Below are 22800 nucleotides of genomic sequence, written 5' to 3' on the forward strand. Positions count from 1 at the left end.
GATTTCTTTTTTTTTTCATTCAGCTCACAGGCTGCATACAAAAAAAACAAAAACAAAAAAAACATAGCATATATACCCAACAAGGACCAGCGATGTACTGGTACATCAGTGGACTTTGAATGGTTACACCAGCTGCAGGCATCATCCTGGTATCGTTTTTTTCAGCCGGCTTTCATGTAAAACCAATCCTAGTGGCTAATTAGCTGAAGGATTGCTTTTACAAGCTGCAGGAGACGATGTCCCCCCCCCCCCCCCGCTGCCTTCCATGGCCTTCTCGGGCAGTCCCGTGCCATCGGGGGAACCTGAAAATGCAGCCGCGGTTTCTGCCAGCTGACCATAGACCATAGAGCTGATTGTAGACCGAAATGGTGCTAATCATCTCTATAGTCTAAGAAATCGGAAGCCACAAGCATTTCATCACTTCAGTTTCGCAGGATATAAACAGCGCCATGTGTAAGTTGGAAAAGTGATTTAAAAAAAATTAAAAGGGAAATGTAAAAATAATGTAAAAAATCGAAATAACATATATATATATATATATATATATATTAAAAAAAAAAAAAAGTACCCTCGCCCACGTACCTGCGTGCATGAGCGTTGACCCTGTGCCAGTATGTAAACAGCAGTTGCACCATGCCTGTGAGGTATCGCCGTGAATGGCAGCTCAAGGGCATAAATTCTAGCACTAGACCTCCTCTGTAAAGCTAAAATGGTAGCTTGTAAAGGCTTTTAAAGTGCAGCCTATAGATATTAAAAATGTATGCGCAAATTTTAAAGCATGTCATGTTTGGTATCCATTTACTCAGCATACCATCTTCTTTTATATTTTACCAAATAATTGGCCAATATATTGTGTTTTTGTGCATTAAAAGTAAAAAAAAAAATTGCGTTTGAAAAATCTCTGCGTGAGCACTATGTGACATAAAAAATTGAAGCACCTATTATTTTTATTCACAATGTTTGGGGGTTCAAAGTAATTTCCTAGCAAAAAATACAGATTTTTTTTTCATGTGAACAAAAAAAGTGTCAGAAAAGGCCTGGTCTTCAGGTGGTTAGAAGAGTGAATGATGTTTGACATAAACTTCTAATGCTGGGCATAAAATGGCCCCCACCCACAAAACGACCCCTTTTTGGAAAGTGGACACCCCAAACTATTTGCTGAGAGGCATGTTGAGTCAATAGAAGAATTTATTTTTTTACTACAAGTTTTTGGAAAATGACAAAAAAATTTTTGTTTTTTCACAAAATTGTCACTTAAATAAATTATTGCTCACACATGCCATGGGTATATGTGGAATTACTCCTCAAAATATATTCTGCTACTTCTCCCGAGTATGCGGGTGCCACATGTGAGAGACTTTTTGGCAGTCTAGCAAAGTATGGGACTCCAAAATCCAGTAAGCACCTTCAGGCTTTTAAATGGCTTTATTTCCTCATTACACTTCTTACTACCTATCACAGTTTCGGAGGCCCTGAAATGCCAGGATAGCACCAAACCCCCCCAAATGACTCCTTTTTTGGAAAGAAACCCCAAGGAAATTGATAAGAAGCATGGTGATTATTTTGCAGATCTCGTTTGTTGCCACAAGTGTTTGGAAAATGAAGACAGAAAACAAAAACATTTTTTCTTTTCTTTATTCATATTTCAAAACCTTGTAAGAAAAAATGAGATCTGCAAAATACGCACCATACCTCTTTTTAAATTCCTTGGGGTGTCTACTTTCCAAAAAGGGGTCATTTGGGGGGGGGGGGCTTGGTGCTATCCTGGCATTTCAGGGCTTCTGAAACTGATAGGTAGTGAGGAAGTTACGCACCTTCAGGCTTTCAAAGCGGTCATTGGAATTCAGGCTCCTGTATGTGGCTAGGCTCCCAAAAAGTCTCAACCATGTGGTATTCCCATACTCAGTAGAAGTAGCAGAATGTATTTTGGGGTGTAATTCCACATATACCCATGGCTTGTGTGAGAAATATATAATTTAAATGAAAACTTTGTGTAAAAAAAAAAAAAAAAAGTTTTTGAAAGAAAGCGCTATTTGTGTGAAAAAAAAAAAAGGATGTAGATTTGATTTATGTACCATACTGCATGACCGCATAATTGTTAGCTAAATTAGTGCAGCGCTGTATAGCAAAAAAATGGTGTAAATTGCAGTATCTATACCATAAGTTGTAGACGCTATAACTTTCACACAAAGCAATTATAAACTTATTGGGATTTTTTTTTTACCAAAAACATGTAGCAGAATACATTCTGGCCTAAATTTATGACTAACTTTGAGTTTACTATATATTTTTTATAGCCGAAAGTAAAATATATTGTTTTTCTTAAAAATTTTTGGGTTTTTTTTGTTTATAGCTCAAAAAATAAAAAGCGCACAGGTGATTAAATACCACCGAAAGAAAGCTCTATTTGTGTGAAAAAAGGACGTAAATTTCATTTGGGTACAGCATTGCATTATCAGTTGAAATAGTGCAGCGTCAAATAGCAAAAAGAGGCCTGGTCATTAAGGGGGGTAAATCCTTAGGGTGGCAAGTGGTTAAAGTGATTCTAAATGTTATAATCAAACAAAAACATTTATAACAAACATGTTATACTTACCTGCTTTGTGCAATGGTTTTGCACTGAGCAGCCCTAATCATCTTCTTTTTTGTGTCCCCCACCGAGTGCCCCCAATAATAAACCTTTTGCTCTGGGGGCACTCAAGCAGGCTCACTGCCAAGCTACGCTCCTGTGAATGGACACTGTCCATTCACACAAAGAACGTGGCACAGCCCCCCCCCCCCCCCCATTGGCTCACTGGATGTAACTGACAGCAGCAGGAGCCTATGGCTCCCGCTGCTGTGTAAGCCAATGAGGCGAGAGACCTGGGAGAGTTGCAGCTCTCATGCACATCGCAGGATAGAGATGGCGCTCAGGTAAGTATAACAGGGGGCTTAGGAGGAACTAGACCCAGAAGGTTTTTTACCTTAATGCATCACCTCACAACACACTAAACTGTACTTGATATACAATACTTTTTTTTTTTTTTACCTGTCAAAGTGCTTCACATGTCATAATCATAATCCCCTTGTAGTCTAGTATACACAGCTATAAGAAAAAACTAGTGGTAGTTGTGGGTAGACACTGGCTAAACATCCACTACTTGTGTTTGTTTCAAACTTCAGGCAGTAGAGTGGGCTGCATCACCACTTATTTACCTTCAGAACACTGGAATTGAACCAGAAACTCCTCCAGCTTTTTCAGAGTGCTGCCAAGTTGCTTTGCAGAATATGGTTTTAAAACTTCCACACACTTTTGAAGTGTGGCCACAAGTTCATCTTTTGCCAACATCCTACAAAACATAAAAAAGAAACTAATTAATAATTAATCAATAACTTAAGACTGTCTTGTCTGTCATCTGTTCAAAAATGGAAGCTTAAAGCTGAACTCCAGGAAGATATAAAAACATAATTCAAAAAAAAAAAAAAAAAAGATGTTATACTTTCAATGTATTTCTCTTTCTGTAATTCTTTATACAGTATTGTCAAGACTAGGAAAGGTAGGGTAAGCACCGAGAGTCAATCAGGATCCACAGTACTCTAAGTAACACTGTAAACAAGAGGTGAGAACACAGAAATTATATCAACAGTGTGATAGGTTATTTGACCAAACTGTGCTACTTAACTGCACTGTAGGCTAGGGACCTGGGTTGTGCTTTGTCACGCATACATGGATCAAAAGACTAGCTGGAGAGTATTACCTATTGTTTAAAAGGTGAAAATTCATATGTACGTTCAATTGTATTATGCTGTTTGCCTGGAGTTCAACTTAAAACATGTGTCACCCAAAAACTTTTTTATACTTTTGGATAGAATGGAGAAGCATTATTATTATTATACAGGATTTATATAGTGCCAACAGTTTGCTCAGTGCTTTACAATTTAAAGGGAGACAATACAGTTCAATACAAGAGGCTTAGGATGGCCCTGCTCCTTGGAGCTTACAATCTAAGATTAGAACCATTGCTGAGTTTTTACAGCTATCTGGGGCTCCGTTAGAGAGATTTATCCTCAATTCCTGTCCAGAAAGCAATTTCACCAGAAAGGAAATCTGCAATAGAAACAAATATACACATACATCTCACAGGGGTTCTACTCTTCATCTACCCTACTAAAGAATGGTACTTTTATGCCTATCAGAGTTGCTGATGGACACTTTCCCTTAAAACAGGTATAGTTTTAGCAGCAGCACAGGAGGTAAGGATAAACCTTGCTAACAGAGCCAGGTAGTAAGTGGTTCTAGTGCTTCCCTTGCAGACTTAAGCTGGCCATAGACTATGCAATTTTCCAACCGTGGGTTGCAGGAAAGAAAATCACGTCAGTGTTGATGGGGGAAACACGCCTGCTGAGCTATTGTGTTCTCCTGGCAGGGGGGCATGGGGGAGAGCAGTTTCTGCTAGGAGAACACAGTGATTATTGCTAGCGGCTATAGTCGCTGGCAATAATTGCAAGTAAAATTGGTTGTACGCAAGTCGTACAAAAATCGAATTGGGTACAAGCAACCTGCCCATAGATGATTTGAATCTCAGCCGGTCTCTGCTGAAACAGACGAGATTCAAACCATCTATGGCCGAACTTTAAGCTGGACATACTTGGCTCAGTGTTTATTTTATAGCTTGAGCATTAATTTAGAAAAAAAAGCATAATGCTAGCCAAGACTTTTTTTGTTACCTAGGTTTGGTCAAAGCGGCCGCAACAGATCACGGTTGAGCACAAACCACGCAGGGCCGACGATCGCTACCGCAACGCCCCGCTCGACTCTGATGACGATCCTTCAACACCTTCAGCGCCTCACGACGCCGAGCCCTCAGCACCCGACGCCTGGCCTCAACAACCCCAGTCACCGAGCCGCCAGCATCACCAGTCGCCGTGCCTACCATCACCCCCAGCCATCGCACCCTACGACCCCTCCACTAGCCGAACCACCGTACCCACTGAAGACATGCCACAGCACCCATGGTCGCCAGCTTACTGCACCCACAGACTGCTGCCAACCAGCTGCCGCCCTCCACCCTCACTCTACCCCTACAGAAGGACTCAAATGACTCTCCCATGGTAACACAGATTCCCCACACACCTTGCCCTGACCTGTATCCCTTCACCTCCCCTGACCCAACTGTCACCGCACCCACCCCAACATGCCTCCTGCACTCCTCCTCCTCATTTTCCTCTCCACCATCCCAAAAATCGCCTCCCTCTACCCACCTACCCCCCCAAAACAGCTCTACATTGCCCCTTCACTACTCCCCTCTCCCCACTACGGCACTCACCACCTCCTCCTGCTACTCCACTCCCCCGTCGACCCACGTGCCACCACTATCAGACCCACACGCTCCTACACTTCCCATTCCCATGCCACCTTCCTCACCCTTCTCCTTCTCCTATCTGCTGGGGACATCTCCCCGAACCCTGGCCCCTCGCCACCTCACCCCTCCTCTAGGGACCCCCCTGCTCCCGCCAGCTGCCGTAACCCCCTCAACCTCATATCTGTGCCCCTTCTCCCCGCATCCATCCCCCCTCTCTCGGTTGCACTCCTGAACGCCCGCTCGGTCTGCAACAAACTTACTGCCATCCATGACCTCTTTATCTCCCGCTCCCTTAACCTCCTAGCCATCACCGAAACCTGGGTACAGGCCACTGACTCCACCTCCCCTGCGGCACTCTCCTATGGAGGTCTCGTCTGGTCCCATTCACCAAGACTGAGCGGTCACAAAGGTGGTGGGGTCGGCCTGCTCCTATCACCGCTGAGCACCTTCCAGGTCCTCCCTAATCCTCCCTCCCTAACTTTCTCCTCCTTCGAGGCTCACTGCATCCGGCTCTTCTCACCCACCCCCCTAAGGATCGCAGTGATCTACAGGCCTCCCGGATCCATACCCCGCTTCCTGGATGACTTCGCTGCCTGGCTTCCCTTCTTCCTCTCCTCTGAGCTACCAACCATCATCCTCGGGGACTTCAATATCCCCATCAATGACAACAGCCCGGCTACTTCCCAATTCCTCCACCTAACCTCCTCCTTCGCGCTCACACAGCACACTCAATCCTCCACCCACATCATTGGGAACACCCTGGACCTCGTCTTCTCCCACCTCTGTACCCTCAACCAGTTCTCTAACACCCCCTTCCCTCTCTCCGACCACCACCTCCTCACGTTCTCCATCTCCCCTTCCCCTAACTCCCCCCCCCCAGAGCGCCAAACCATCACCAGCCGCAACCATCGCAACCTGAACCCGGCCCCCCTCCACTCAGCTGCCGACCGCCTACACGACAGAATCCTTCCACTGTCTTGTCCTGACCTAGCCACTAACACGTACAACGACTCACTATCAGCTACCCTAGACTCTCTGGCACCCCTAACCACACGCTACATCAAACCCAGACCGCTCCAACCATGGCAGAACGACCACACTAAATGCCTCAAACGTCGCAGTCGTGCGCTGGAGAGACTATGGCGCAAAACCAGGTCCCCCCCGTTCATTCTCCCTCTACAAATCTGCCTTCCTCACTTACACCTCCTCCCTCCACGCCGCCAAGCAGGCTTACTTCGTAAACCTGATTAACACCCTCTCCTCCTGCCCTCGCCGACTCTTCTCCACCTTCAACTCCCTGCTCTCTCCCCCCCCTCCTCCACTCAGTACCTCACTCACCGCCCACGAGATTGCCACTCATTTCCACAATAAAATTGATGCTATCCGTCAGGACATAGTCAACTCGCAATCTACCTCCCCACCTAGCCTCCCCCCCCCTATCTCCCCCTCATCTCTTCCCTCCTCTGACCTCGCAACCGCACTGCCCCCCTCCACACCCAAGACCCCGCTTACCGTAACCCCACCAACTCTGCACTCCTTCAGCCCCGCTACCACTGAGGAAGTCACCAGGGTCTTCTCTGAAGCCCGCCTCACTACCTGCCCCCTAGACCCTATCCCCTCTCGACTCCTCCAGTCACCCCCCTCTTCCCTCATCTGCTCCCTCACCCACATCTTCAATCTCTCCCTCTCTACCGGCGTATTCCCCTCCCCCCTAAAGCATGCGCACATCACCCCCATACTCAAAAAGCCCTCCCTGGACCCCTCTGACCCAAACAACCTCAGACCCATCTCCCTGCTGCCACTCACTTCCAAACTCCTGGAGCGCTTAGTCTACAACCGCCTAAGCGCCCACCTAACTGACAACAACCTCCTTGATCCACTACAGTCCGGCTTCCGTCCCCTACACTCCACCGAAACCGCCCTCCTCAAAATCACCAACGACCTACTTACCGCCAAAGCCAAAGGCGACTACTCTGTCCTCCTCCTCCTGGACCTCTCTGCGGCCTTCGACACAGTTGACCACCCCCTCCTCCTTAATAAACTATTCTCCCTTGGCGTCAGAGACACCGCTCTCTCCTGGTTCTCCTCTTACCTATCCCGACGCTCCTTCAGCGTTTCTTACAATGGTGCCACCTCCCCTTCCCTCCCCCTCTCTGTTGGGGTCCCCCAGGGCTCTGTCCTTGGACCCCTTCTCTTCTCCATCTACACCTCCTCCCTTGGCAAACTCATACACTCCCACGGCTTCAACTACCATCTCTATGCTGATGACACTCAAATTTACCTCTCCACCCCTCACCTCACCTCCACTTTCTCCGCCCGCATCACTCACCTCCTAAACGACATCTCTGACTGGATGTCGCTCCATTTCCTCAAACTCAACCTCTCCAAAACCGAGCTTCTCGTCTTCCCTCCTGCCCGCGCCCCCCCCCCCATCCTATCCATCACTACTAACATCACCACCATCAATCCCGCCCCGCAAGCCAAAGTCCTTGGGGTCATTCTGGACTCTAACCTCTCCTTCCAACCTCATGTCAAATCACTGACAAACACATGCAGGCTCCACCTCCGCAATATCGCCAAAATACGCACCTTCCTTACCCCAGACACCGCTAAACTACTTGTGCACTCCCTGATTATCTCACGCCTTGACTACTGCAACTCCCTCCTCACCGGCCTACCCCAGTGCAAACTCTCCCCGCTTCAGACCATCCTGAACTCAGCTGCCAGACTCATCCACCTCACCAGCCGCTCCACCTCTGCCACCCCCCTCTGCCTCTCCCTCCACTGGCTCCCTATCGCCCAACGCATCAAATTCAAACTACTCACTCTGACCTACAAAGCCATTCACAACACTGCCCCTAACTACCTCACCGACCTGATTCCCAAGTACCACCCTACCCGTACCCTTCGCTCTTCACAGGACCTCCTTCTATCTTGCTCCCTGGTCTCCTCCTCACACGCACGTCTGCAAGACTTCTCCAGGTCCTCCCCCATCCTCTGGAACTCACTACCCCAATCCATCAGACTGTCACCTTCCCTCCTCACCTTCAGGCGCTCCCTGAAAACCCACCTCTTCAGGGAAGCCTACCCCACCCTCACCTAACTGCTGCTCTCCTTCATTCCTCCTACCACTCCATCCCCCACAGCCACTTCCTCCTGTACCACTACCCCCTCCCTCCCAGATTGTAAGCTCGAAAGAGTAGGGCCCTCTTACCCCTCGTGTGCTGTTCGTAGCTGCTGTAATGTTTCATGTATTGTCCCCCCCTCTATTGTACAGCGCTGAGCAAACCCTTTGGCGCTATATAAACTCAATGTAATGTAATGTAATAATGTAATGTTAGAATCTCTATTCGGGTTTAAAATTCAACCTTCCTCCCCCTCCTCAAAAAAAAAAAAAAAAGGGATCATTGCTATTTGCACAGAAAATGCAATATTTACTGAAATTAGAATAAAGGGGAACTCTCCAATGGAAAATTACAGTTAACATTTCAATCCAAACTGAGCCTTTTCAAGCTACTCAAAGATTTTGAAAGTACTAGTGTGAGCTTGAAATATTATGGGGATTGAGATTACCGCATGTTGCTCCGAAGTCTCAGCACTTGTATGAAAGGATTCGATGTCCAGGCAGTTAAAAATGACATTGCTTTTTTAATATTTGTCTACTATTCTCAATTCCTCGATTGCTACTGCCTTCTAAGTTTTTTTCCATAATCATTTACTACAAGAGCACTCTTCCCCAATTATGACAGCTATAATCCCCTCACAATTTAATTAGCCTAAAATGATTTCCACTCTGCCAATCAATCATTCGCTGATTACATTTATTATATGCGACTGGGTCAAAGTACTTCATCATTACAGCCAAAAGCTGGCCGTACATGGCTCATTTTTTTTCTTGTGTTCAATCAGCAGGCTGAACGAACAAAAACCTGAACCGATTTCCCCATTCACACATTCTAGGTGCATGAGGGAATCCTCCCTGCTGTACTATTGTGTTATTGACAGTGGAGGACTCCCCCCGCTGTTAGAATACACAGATCAGTGCTGCAGCTCTTGCCTGCAACCCATGACTGAGAGGCTATTTTCCAATAGGTCGTTCAGCAAAAGTCGAATATTAGATCAATTTCTGTTGAGTGACAGCAGTCACACATGGATCGAAATTCGGCCAGTCCCTGCTGAAAAGGCCATCTATGACCAGCCTAAAGCTCTGTATTTGCCATTAGAACAGATGCTTGCTCAACTCACAGTCACAAAGTTCCTAGTTCAAAAAAATTATTCCTGGATTCTATAGATTGTCAAAACATTTATATAAACATTTACAATAGAAATCAAAGGTTATGCCAGGACAGATATAGAAACTAACTCCGCCAACTGTAAAGTGTGGCAATACATGACAGAAAATGAAATTGAACAACATTCTGTAACTTCCCTAAAAACAAAGTTAAAACTTTGTTTCCTATAACCAGCCAGTTTCCTTGATTTCCAAACCTGTGAACTGGAAAATGAAAAACGACTGACTGAAAAATGACTCTGGTTGCAGGTGACAAACAAAATGTTACCTTTGGCATATTTTATACATCAGGTCTTAATTGACCAATTTATTATAAATCAGAAAAGCAGGATTTTTGAATTACCTGCAAAATCACTTTTTTTGGAGTACAACACATGAGCTACTTTTTTAGACTGTTGGGTTAGGCACCACTGCCAGGTGATTGGACACTGTCATTGTAAGGAAATATATCTAACTGGCATCCATTTTGTATAATGCCTCCATTTGGAAATGTAACAGTTTTAGTTTTGTTTCTCAGGAATTGCCTTCATTTCCCTGCAAATGGATGCACCTTATATGGTATCCCTCAGCTATTTGCAGTTTTGTTTCTTCATGTAACTATACTGATAAGAGTGGAATGTTTCATTTGTTATCCTGACTGGAAACGTCTGTTGAGTTTCTGTATAACATTTCTTGTTGTATATTAAACTTTCAGAGATACAGCTTTTACACTTCGGTGTCTGGAGCCTTTTTTTCTCCTGGATCCAGAGGTAGAGATAATCGAGAACAGGTCAGGCTACAGACAGAAATTGAACCCATCAGCCATGTAGCAAAGCTCTACACTACCCACATAACCCCTCCCACTCCTAGCATTGCTCCAGGTTTGTCAGCAAGCAATATTGGAGTGAAACCAGAGGTGGACCCAAATCCTATAACTTAGCCCAAAAAGTTCAGTAAAAAGTCCTGTTTTCTTAATCGTACATTGCAGAAAATAGGAGAGTTCATTGTTAGCCTATTGAGATGCTCAAAAGCAATCCCATGAGGGGTGGGCAACAGCAAACAACAGTTAACAGGTTCATAAGTAATGATCGTCTTAATAAAACAAAATGAGGAATACCTAAGATGGCCCCTACAGTGCAGCCTGTAGGATTTCTGACCAAGACTGGTATCCATCAGTGTCTGAACATTCACCTGGTTTAGCAAGTACAGGAGCAGAAGACCAGGTGGTTACCTTAGAGCCCTGGAAACTGTGACGCAATGCTGAAAAGCCCAAAAAGCACAGATACTTCTGGTGGAGTGGGCCTTCACAGGAAACTCTACCCTTCAGGTTGTACACCCAAGTGATGATTTGTCAAATCCACTTAGCAATTGTGGTTTGGGAGGTAGCCTGTCCCTTATGAGAGCCTGCATGGAACAAGAACCAGGCGAATCAAGGCCCTGGAGGCAAGGTAGACTCACGCATCCCTAACCACCCAGGCAGTGGAGAAGAACTGCTTAGGATGTTTTGGAGATGGCAGAAGGTGGTCTCAAAACAACCTTGTCCTTAAGCAGTACAAGAAAAGGTTCCTTAGAAGACAAAGCTACAAGCTCAGACACACTCCTAATTAATATGGTAACCATGAAAAAAGCAAAATTGAATGGCAAGAGAGGCAGAGAATTACCCCGATCAAGTTCAAAGAGTGGAAAGAGAAGCACTGATAACCCCAGACTGAGGACCCATGGAAATAGCAGGGATTGTACTGGTGGAACAATTTAAGCCCCCTTTGCACAAAGGCTCTGAAAAAGAAGTAAGAAAGCTAGCAGTCGCTGTAGAGCACTGCCCAGGCAGAAACCTGACCCTTAATAGCCCTTAAGATAAGGGAGTTGTCCAGTTCTGACTTAAGGATGGATAAAATTCGAGCCATGGAGTATTTCCTGGGATGAAACTCCTTTTTAACACCAAGCAAAGTATGCATTTGTAATGGCAAATCCTATGAAAAGAGGGCTTTCTGGCGTTCAGCAAAGTGGTAATCACGGAGTCTGTAAGACCTCTGTACTTCAGGACTTGGTTTTATGCAGCCAAGCTGGCAAAGCCTGCAACTGTGAAGCAGTATGGCACATGGGACCTTCAGAATGAAGTTGTGAATTAATCTGGTAAAGCCCATGGAGAGTCTGCCAGGAGTCTGGGTATGTATGAGATTCACTGCAATGCCTTCCCTCTCTATTATCGTAAGCAGACGAAGCAAGAGCTTGAGGGGGAAAGCATAAGTCAGGTTGAAATAATTCCATAAAGTGATTAAGGCATCTAACCCGAAGGCACAAACTTGTCTCGTTTATTGTTCAATCTGGACACCATTGGACCTACGTTTGGCATCTTCCACCAAAGACAAAAAGGGTGAAACATCATTTGTGTAGGGCAGCTTCTCCAGGATCCAGTCGTTGGCGGCTTAAGTAGTCTGGTTGCCATTTTTCCCTGCTGGGAGTGTGCACCACGAACAGAACTGAAACATGTAGTTCTGTCCAAATTTGATTGATCTGTCCTTCTCGAAGAGCAGCCTGACTTCTGGTACCGCTTTGATAGTTTACCCATGCCACTGTTGTGCTGTTGTCAGACTGGACCCTAGAGAGAAAGGATTTCCCCAACTTCAATGACGGGCTGGACAGCCACTATTCCAAGACTAACCTGGTTTTGGTATTCAGAGACATGTGGTGATCCAAAGACAAAGTCCTTTTGTCTTATGCTGTTAGCATGTTTAGTTGAAAGTTTTGAATGAAACTGAGCATATGGAACTTCCTCATCAACCCCAGCACCCTTATGTAGAAGCGAATAGAGGGGCATTGTAGGGCATTCAACACCCATACATTGGATCAAACGGTCTAAAGCATTTCCTGAGGCAGGAACACTTCTGCCAGGACCATGTCCAGGATGAAGGCCAGATATTCCATGAAGTGCAATTGTACCAGGGTTGGCTTCTTGAGATTGAGGACCAACCAGAAGTCTTGAATAACTTTCACTGTCTGTTGCACACTGGCCCTGAGGCCGTCTCTTGTTTGCAGATTGCCCAGACACCCAAAATGGGAATCCCCAGATAGAGGAAAAAAGATTCTATATGGCATTTTTAAACATGTAAGTACTTCAGGTCCAGATTGGGCCTTGCATCACCACTTGTTGTTTGGTTTTGGAACAGGGGCAATGATCCTCAGAGTGAAACTATCCCAGGGCAGCAAACAGAGCTGTTGTTTGTAAGGTGCTATAGGCAAGTTTGCTGGTGGAGTGTGGGGCGCAATGCTTCAGGGAAGAGCTAGGAGGGGGCACCTTATGGGTTAGGAGCATCTTTTCCCCCCATGACATCTTTGGTGTATTTATTAGGGGACTCCCCCACAGTCATTCACTGACAAAGGGCATGCGTATAAGCCACTTCTTCCAATCAGGTTCAGCAGACCAAGTTTTTCAACACAAGATCATGTGCACAGATATAAGAGACATTCTAGAGACTTGACAAATTACAAGGCAAGTTCATGTTCTCTAGTCACTTGTTTTGTCCAGTTAGCAATAGTCTGGCAAATAGACAAGGAAGCAATTGCTAGCTGCAGTGCTATACCGGCGGAGGCCTTTAAGAGGGCTTCGAAACACCTATAAACTGAATCCTTAAAAGAGGTAACATCTTCTTAAGATTTAAAAGGCAAGATCTACTACTGAAACAGCCCATTATTTCTTAAAGTCCTTTTCCATAAAATACATTTCAGTAACAAGCTTAGGAGTTTATATCCTTTTAGGATTAAGCCAATCCTCATGTAGTGCACACTCAATTTGTGCATGGATGGGAAAAGTCTTTCTTTGCCAGCCTCTTAGTGCACATAAGGGCTTGTTCCTGTTGTAGAAAATTAGATGCTTCTTGTCAAAGACTTGAGTGTATCATGTCAATCAGTGTGTCGACAGTAGAGCACATATAAAATGCAGGGGATGAAATACTCCACAGCTTCCACTAAAGGCACTACATCCCCATCACTTTTCTCAGTTGTTGGCTCCTGGAAAAAAGTTCTAGGGGTGCCTAATGTTTTCAGAAGAATTCAGACATAGTGTCAGAAAAATCGGCTTTTGTAAGATAGGCCACATGGTACATGCCTGACAGGGAGCCAGAGTTAGAGGAGAGAAGTGGTGTCATTTTGGAACATTGCTCTGGGACAAGGGAACATCTATCACTCAGAGTGGTCTTTGGAGTTTCCTGTAGGCCACTAGCAGAACACGTGTCAGTCAGCTCTTGCGTCCCAAGCTCTCTTATGCCTGTGATCTGTCATTGCTAATGTGGGTGACTCCCAGATGGATTACTCAAGGAAGGATGTAGAAGGTATTAGGGTTTTGCATGTATGATTGCAAGAATGAGTATGCCTCAGTACCCAGGACCTGACTGTGTTCCTGTGGCTGTATCTCTGTACATGTAGGAAGTGTAGCAATATGTTGTGTACATTTTAGACAGGTATGGCTGGTGGAAGTGTAGAAATCAGAAGGCATGTCACAACTACATCACTGTCCATCACTTTTTTGCATTCCTCTGGATCAGTGGTCTCCAAACTTTGGACGGGGGCAAGATGCGGCCCTTTGCTTGACCTTATCCGGCCTTTGGGGCACCATTCCCTCCATTGATTTCAACAACAGGGCATTATTCATACCAGTGAAGGGTCACTATTCCTCCCCCATATTATCAATGATAGAGCACTATTCCTCCCACTGATACCAATGATGGGGCACTATGCTTCCCACTGAAACAAACAGTGGGGCACTATACCTCCCACTGAAAAACAGTGGGGCACTATACCTCCCACTGACACCAACAATGGGGCACTATTCCTCCAAAAACCAATAATGAAGAACAATTCCTCCCACTAACAACAACGGGGCACTACTCCTCCCATAATACCAAAGATGGGGCATTTCCTATTCCCACTAGCAACAGCCCAGCTCTTCTGATGCTGGGTACACACTATCAGTATTTTTTAGTTCAATCCAGTGGGCTGAACGAAAACAACTGAAGAGCTTGGGAGGAGCTCGCTGTACTAACTTATCCGACTGGTCAGAGCTTACAGCCATTGGTTGTCAGCACTGATCAGATTCCAATCGAATGCTGATTTTTAAGCATTCCTGTACAGCCAGCTTCTGATGGAAAGGCTGGTATACACACAGGCCAAATGTCGGCTGGTTTCTGTTGAACCGGCCGATATTCGGTCTATCTATAAAAGGCTTAAGGTCTGAAGGACAGTAAACTGGCCCTTTGTTTATTAAGTTTGCAGACCCCTGCTCTGGATCAAACATATAAAACTTCCACTTATAAACAGAGGTTGAACTTCATGGAGTTTTTTCTTTTTCCAGCCTTACCTGCTATTAATTGTGAAACAATATAGTGAAGCATGCTTTGAGGGTAATGTTTTGCATTTAAATTGCTTTCAATGACTTGCATTCACACTGACTGCTATGGAGGACAAAGGAGTTCAGAAAGCAAAGCTACTGTACATATGTCATATTCTGAGGGGAACATCTTAAAAGAAAAGCAACTTACAGGTTGAAGGAAGTAAGGTGTATACAATGGTATAAACATACCTAAGAAGCTCCAAAGCTGAAATGTAATCTTCAGTTTCCCAAACTTTCTTTTCCAGACAAGCACAGTAAAGTTCTCTGATCTATAAACATAATAGGATAAATCAGGAAAAGAAACCATAGTCTATTCTCACAAAAGTGATTAAAAAAAAATAATATGCATTTTAGATGTGCAAAGCAAAAACGTAGGGATATACAAGTCTACAAGCATAATATGAAACTGCATAATTTCTGAATAAAACACTGTACCCTTATTAAATATTCATGAGTCTTCTAAAATTATACAAAATAATACCATTAAAAAACTTTAAAAATTGCATAGGTTCAAACCATCATTTTGTAAGGCAAACCTTTTGCTACAGAGATATATAACCTACATAATGAATACACAAGCCATTTTGTACTTTAAAGCCCTATTCCAGGAGAGGTATATAGCAACACAGAGTGAATAAAAGAGGTCCCCTCCTCACATTGAAGGTCCACAGATACAGCTTTCTCTCCAGAAAGGATAATAAGCAGCACATATAACCAAAATCTCACTCGAAATTCAGTAAGACTAGCAGCCAGAGGAAGCAATACCTTAGATGATCTTACACTGTGGATATACAGCTATTATGTTTTAGGCACAGAAGTACCTAGGCACAATAACATGTCAGGAAGGAATGTTTTTCAGGGTACTGGTTACATTTCCAAAAGTTCCCTATAACAGAGCAAAATTTCCACTTTTTAAATTAAGGTCCACTTTAATTGTAATAAAGTTATGCTTCCATTCAAATCTGCAGCCAGCTATTATTTTCCAAAACTGGTCAATTCAAAACAATGGCAACCATGGTAACAGTAACACTATGGGCATTCTATACATGGTGTTCACTAAGACTATAATTTTTGCACCCTGCACCAATTTGGCTACCTGGGTGCTTTATGCATTTTGACATCTTGAACTTAGGTGCCAAATTAACTTGTTCTGGCATTGATTACATTACTGCTCACTGCCGGCATTAAATCTAATTTTTGTCATACAAACCTTTCATGAAAAAAAATGTCAGCAGCAAAAGTTTCAGCTACACCAGTGTATGCAAGATATTACTTACTATATTGCATGTCACTGTTCACAGCCAATCAAATTTCATTATGAAACTCAATAAAAACCAAGTCAAAACGACTATGAGAAAAAAATGAAATTATATACCTAAACAAGATACGAGGATGTGCATTTCCAAGCACCAAAAGTCACAGGGAGAATAAATACCGATCGTTTATTAGGGTTTTAGTATATGGTAAGATTATTCTGTGTGCAGTTTTTAACCACTAGGGGATCGCCCGCAGTACATTTACTGCTACAGGGCGGGCCCTGTGTGCAGAATCATGTATATAAACGTGATTCACGCTCCCGCTATTTTCGCGGGCCAGGAAGCGCACGCGCACCCCCGCCGACCCGTGGGTGTCGCGATTCGATCCCCGAGGGATCAATCATTCGATTTCGGTCAGTGATGTCCGTCCGAAGTCGGATGATCGGTCCTTGTCCTATCCTGTCCTGTGTTGACAGTTACACAGGAAAGGATATGATGTCATTCTTCTCTGCCTGGACACATTCCATCCCAGAGAGAGAAGACGACACAGTAAAAGTGAGTAAAACAGCACACATTTACAGTTAGAACACACCTAGGTCACATTTAACCCCCTGATCGCCGACCAGTTAACCCCTTCACTGCCCTGTCACCAGTGTCATTATTTACAGTGTGCAGATTTTTTTGCTGGTCACTGTATTAGTGTCGCTGGCGACTTCCGATAGGGTTAGCGTCCCTCCCAGATAGCGTCAGATTGCCCAATAGTACACCAGTACTCACATTTAACCCCTTGATTGCCAGGAACATGCTCACTCGCACACTAAACCTCCATTGCTAGGATAGTGTCTGAACAGATCAATATCTTTGATCAGATCAGCACTATACCAGCGTTCACATTAGTATAGTGTCCCCAAAAACGCAGCGTTATCAGGATCAGCCCCGATACCTGGCAGCACCTGCGTTCAGCTGCTATATTTACCCCCCAGCAAGTGCAGTGTCAGTAGATGATCACTGTCACTTGACACATTACACACAAAACTGCAGTGTTCACAGAATCAGGCCTGATCTCTGTTAGCACTTGTCGGTAAATTTTTTGTAGAGGTTTAAGCAGTCTCTGATAGCCAAAATGTTCAACCAAAGGTACACTAGTGAAGAGGCCTACAAGATTCTGAGCATTTCAGGTAAGAGTGAAGGGGAAGACTCACTGACAGAATCAGCCTCAGAATGCGAACCTGTAGACAGCAGCGGCACCTGACAGATAGCTCAGACGACGGAGAAGAGGTCCCTGCTAAGATCAGGCATACCCAACGTCATTTCCAGATTGCTGAGATGTTACAAACACATGATGACTCTCATATGCAGCAGAGTGCCAGTACTAGTGCCGCTCTACCTTTTGGTGAACCGGCGAGCACCAGTGGCCTAGTACATCCTGATCTTTTTCATACCAGCACTGCAGTATCACTTGGTGACGTGGCAAGTCCCATAAGTGCAGTACAAGCTGGTGCGGTGGCGAGCACAGGTAGTGTCACGCGGCCACCAAGAATTCGCACACAGGCCTGTTAAGCCCATAGTGTCCTTCCGTAGGTGCTTGCAAATCCAGATTGGCAGCCCACAAATTCTGCAGCACCCGTACTTCCCCCATTCACTGCCCAACCCGGAATTCAGGTGGAAACAGCACATTTAACTACTCCCCTTGATTTTAAGGAGCTGTTTTTCATTGTATGCATTGATTGTGGATCAAAGCAATTTATATGCACAACAGTTTATCGCCACCAACCCAAATTCAAATCTTGCCAGACCATTCACATGGAAACCCATTAAGGTTTCCAAATTTAAAGTTTTTTTTGGCCTAACCCTCAACATGGGCATTACTAAAAAAAAGTCAATTGCGTTTGTATTGGTCCACAGACTCCATTCATCATATGCCCATGTTCTCTGCTGGTATGGCCAGGACTAGATATGAGAATATAATGCATTTTATGCATTTCAGCAACAACACACTCAGTCGTCCTCGGGGTGACCCTGAATTTGACCGGCTTCACAAAATTCGGCCCCTCGTAAATCACCTTAATCAGAAATTTTCAGATGTCTATACTTCCCAGTAAAACATCTGCGTTGATGAGTCCCTCATTAATTTTTCTGGCCGCCTTGCATTCAAACAATTTATCCCCAGCAAGCGTGCCAGATACGGGGCCAAGATGTAGAAGAGCTGTGAGAGGGCAAAAGGCTACATATATAGGTTTTGGATTTACGAGGGAAAATATAGTCACGTGGAACCCCCCGGATGCCCAGACTACATGGGGAGCAGTGGCAAGATAGTTTGGGACTTGGTGTCACCCTTTTCCCATATGGGGTACCACTTATAAGTGGACAATTTTTATTCAAGCATGCCACTATTTAGACATTTGTACAATTGTGGAATTGACGCATGTGGCACTGTGCGACCTAATCGCCGGGGCTTCTCCAAACGGCTTGTAAATACCCGTCTTAGAAAGGGGGAAAAAGCCTGCTTGAGAAATTAGGAATTGCTCGCAATGAAGTGGAAGGAAAAACGGGGTGTTTTCGTCCTGTCTTCCATTCACGCAGATACAGCCATCCAAATTACCACGGCAGCTGGTGTTTTTGAGAAGCCCCTCTGTGTCCACAATTATAACCTTAACATGGGAGGGGTGGACTTCAACGACCAGATGATGAAGCTGTACTTAGTTTCCCAAAAAGCCAGACGCTGATACAAAAAAGTGTCTGTTTATTTATTTCAATTGGCTATATATAACGCTTTGTTCTTTACAAAGCAACTGGACATAGTGGATCCTTCCTAAAATTCCAGGAAGAGATCACCACTGCCCTTTTGTAACCAGAAGGTGCTGTGGCCCAAACCCCCAACCCAGATGCAGTCAGCCAGCTGCATGAGAGGCATTTTCCTGATGCCATTCCTGGTACCCTAACCCAGAGGAACACCTAAAAAAGATGTGTCTGTAGCAGACATGAAATTAGGCATGACAGACGCTTTTTTTGCCCCTCCGGTCCTGGCCAACTTGGCCTCTGCATCGTGGACTGCTTCCGTCGCTACCATACATTAGTGGAGTATTAGAATAGGGTACAGCATGGCACAGTTCAGGGTACATAAATACACAGGGTCTCGAAAGATGTTACATAGTCGGGAAACTGGCTTTCGCATTTGGAGAGACACTACAATCTGTTTTAAAAAAATAAGTTTAACATAAATAAATAAAATAAAAAGTTCAAATTCCCAAAAAAAAACAAAAATAGTTGTAGTATTTTCTGTTGTTGTCATTGTTGTTACTGTTCTACTGTTACACTTTTACTGTTTTATTGTTAACCATTGCTGCTTTCTTTGCAGGAATGCTTTCAGCTGCAGCACTGACCTGGTTATTCTGACAGGAACAGGAATTGTTGTTGGATGAGATTTTTCATCCGCAGTTAAAAAAAAAAAAAAAAAAAAAAGCATATATGCCGAAGCATGAGGGCCTGGGGTGGCCAGTGGGTGGATGGCCCCTATTCTTCGTCATATCTATTTTATAATATTTGTTGGCAAATTTCATGTGTGCCCACCATTAGAAGCGGGTGCATGCAGGAAGGTATTCTAATGGCGAGCATACCACCACACACTTTTTCTGGCAGAGATTTCTTCTCTTTTTTTCCATTCAGCCCACAGGCTGCATAAAAAAAAAAAAAAAAAAAAAAAGAAAAAAAAGAACACCGTATATATACCCACAAGGACCAGTGACGTACTGGTACATCACTGGACTTTGAGTGAATATACCAGGATGATGCCTACAGCTGCAGGCATCATCCTGGTATAGTTTTTTTCGGCCGGCGATGGGCTTTCATGTAAAAAAATGAAAGGGACAGTGTACAGTTAAAAAAAATCAAAATAACTTAAGAAAAAAAAAAAAAAAAAGTACCCTCTTGCGTGTGCAAGAATTGACCCTGTGCCAGTATGTAAACAGCGGTTGCACCATGCATGTGAGGTATCGTCGCGAACGCCAGATCAAGGGCAGTAATTCTAGCACTAGACCTCCTCTGTAAATCTAAAATGGTAGCTTGTAAAGGCTTTTAAAATGTTGCCTATGGATATTAAAAATGTATGCAGTTTGTCGCCATTGCACGGGGCATGCGCAGTTTTAAAGCATGTCATGTTTGGTATCCATTTACTCAGCATAGCATCATCTTTTATGAGTTACCAAATAATTTGCCAATATGTTTTTTTGTGCATTAAAATTTAAAAAACCCTACTAGCGACCAAATTCCCCTTCTCATGGGAAACAAACCACACACTTAGTTATCAAACTCACACCAGCAACGGATCAACTATATTCCACAAACCACAAAACTCTACTTGAAAATATTCCTCGAGAACTAACCATACTCCGTACTTCGGAACTCTCCAAATTAGGCCAAGTGGCAACCCTAAAAAATGTTCATTCTACCCACAATCCTATACATATTCCGTACACTCCCAATAACAATTCCCAACTCATTCTTTTCTAGCCTACAAACAATTTTCACAAAATTCCTACGGAATTTGAAAAAGCCCAGATGCACCACAAACCTCTTCATACGCCCTACAACAAAAGGAGGAGCAGGACTCCCACACCTTAAATCTTACTACACCGCGACTCTCCTGCATCAAATGTATTTTTGGTGGAACCCATTGAAAGAAAAAATTTGGTCCATAATGGAAACCCTCTCCTTTTACCCCCTAAAACCCCAAAATTTAACCCCAATTCCACCAACCAACCGCATAGAAAAACCACAAATTAAAACACCCCTGCATACAAGCCTCCCTACAAGCCTGGCGTGACCTTCTGTCCACCAATTTCAAAGACATCAAATATATCCCCACTCCAACTAATTTACTACATCTGTTTATACCCTCGTTAGAACTATCGCATTGGACAAAACACGGCATAATTAATATTTCAGACCTCTACACCAACTAATCTATACGCCCTTTTCATGATCTTCAAACAAAATATAATCTACCTATATCTGAAAACTTCACATACCTAAGAATTACTCACTGCCTACAAACAATAATACCTCACACTACCAAATTACCATCTACAGCATACCTTTTTCTCACCAAATCTAAATACCCAGGTAAAGGTATCTCTACCTTTTACGCGTACCTCACTAACCTACAATTCACGCTACAAACTACCTCTCTTACCAACTGGGAAAAAATCCTACCAGAACCAATAACCTCACAATGCTGGGAAAATGCTTTCAAAATAACATATAAAGCTACCCGATGTAGCTCCCACTGGGAGTCATATCTAAAAATACTCCACCAATGGTATCTGACTCCAGTCAAACTCTCTCTCTACTACAACAAAACACTTCCCCACCATGCTGGAGACAATGCGGGGAAACATGCTCAATGATACATATCCTGTGGTCTTGTAAATCACTTAGATCCTTCTGGAATACTACCTTCCAACTAATATCTGACATAACCAAAAGTGTGGTTGCCCCGAATCCCTCATTAGCACTCCTACATATCGAGATTGAAAAATTTCGCTCTCACTCTTGCACAATTATCACCAACATGCTCTTTGCTGCCAAAATAAACATCACTAGACTATGGAACTCAAAAAACGCCCCCTCAATCACCTCACTGATTACAGACCTCAACTTCCAATGCGAAATGGAAAAAAAAATTTGCAATCAACACTTCCTCCCTCCTTAAATTCAGCCACAAATGGACCCCATGGTTAAGTCACCCAAAATGCTCTGTACAACCCTGATAACACTCAACATTTAAAAACACCACCTAATCCCTGACTGGTACATCCTTCTCCACCTAGTTATGCCTTCCCCCCCCCCCCCCTCTCCTCCATCTCCCCTACCAATAACCCCCCTAACATCCCAACCCCAAAGTTTTTCATTCATATATAAATACCTCTGATGATATAGCGAATTAAAACCAACAACATCATTGCCTAAAGAGTGGAATAACAACTACACTGCTCAAATGTACAATGTTTTATTTTATTGCATTATGGTATGAATGAACAATGTCTTATTGCCTTGTTCTCCTTTTCCCTGAAAAATAAAATAAAAATATTGAAACATAAAATTTAAAAAAGTGTATTTTTTTCAAAAAAATTGCATTTTAAAATCCGCTGCGCGAGTACTGTGTGACATAAAAAATGTCAGTACCCACCATTTTATTCACTAGGGTGTCTGCTTTTAAAAAAATATATAATGTTTGAGGGTTCAAAGTAATTTCCTAGCAAAAATACAGATTTTTTTCATTTTGAACAAAAAGTGTCAGAAAAGGCTTGGTCTTCAGGTGGTTAGAAGAGTGAGTGATGTGTGGCATAAACTTCTAATGCTGAGCATAAAATGCCCCCCACCCCCCAAAATGACACTTCAAATTATTTGCTGAGAGGCATGTTGAGTCAATAGAATAATTTATTTTTTTACCAAAAGTTTTTGGAAAATTACAAAAAAAAAATATATTTTTTTTTAAACACAAAATTGTCACTTAAATAATTTATTGCTTACAGAAGCCATGGGTAT

The 22800-nt window shown here is 43.7% G+C and overlaps 1 protein-coding gene across 2 annotated transcripts in view; it reads right to left on the minus strand.

Moving 5' to 3' along the window:
- ORC3 (origin recognition complex subunit 3) overlaps positions 1–22800 on the minus strand; it is a 117548-nt gene that overhangs the window by 38492 nt on the left and 56256 nt on the right. For both annotated transcript variants that reach the window (XM_089691312.1, XM_089691313.1), the window contains 2 exons: positions 15188–15267; positions 3196–3329 (listed from right to left, as the gene is read on the minus strand). In XM_089691312.1, the coding sequence (XP_089547438.1) occupies positions 3196–3329; positions 15188–15267 (214 nt within the window). The remainder of the gene's footprint in view (positions 1–3195; positions 3330–15187; positions 15268–22800) is intronic.

Source organism: Staurois parvus, unplaced genomic scaffold (assembly GCF_062004578.1).
Source record: "Staurois parvus isolate SC_StPar_1 unplaced genomic scaffold, SC_StPar_1.0 ptg000561l, whole genome shotgun sequence".
Lineage (NCBI taxonomy): Eukaryota > Metazoa > Chordata > Amphibia > Anura > Ranidae > Staurois > Staurois parvus.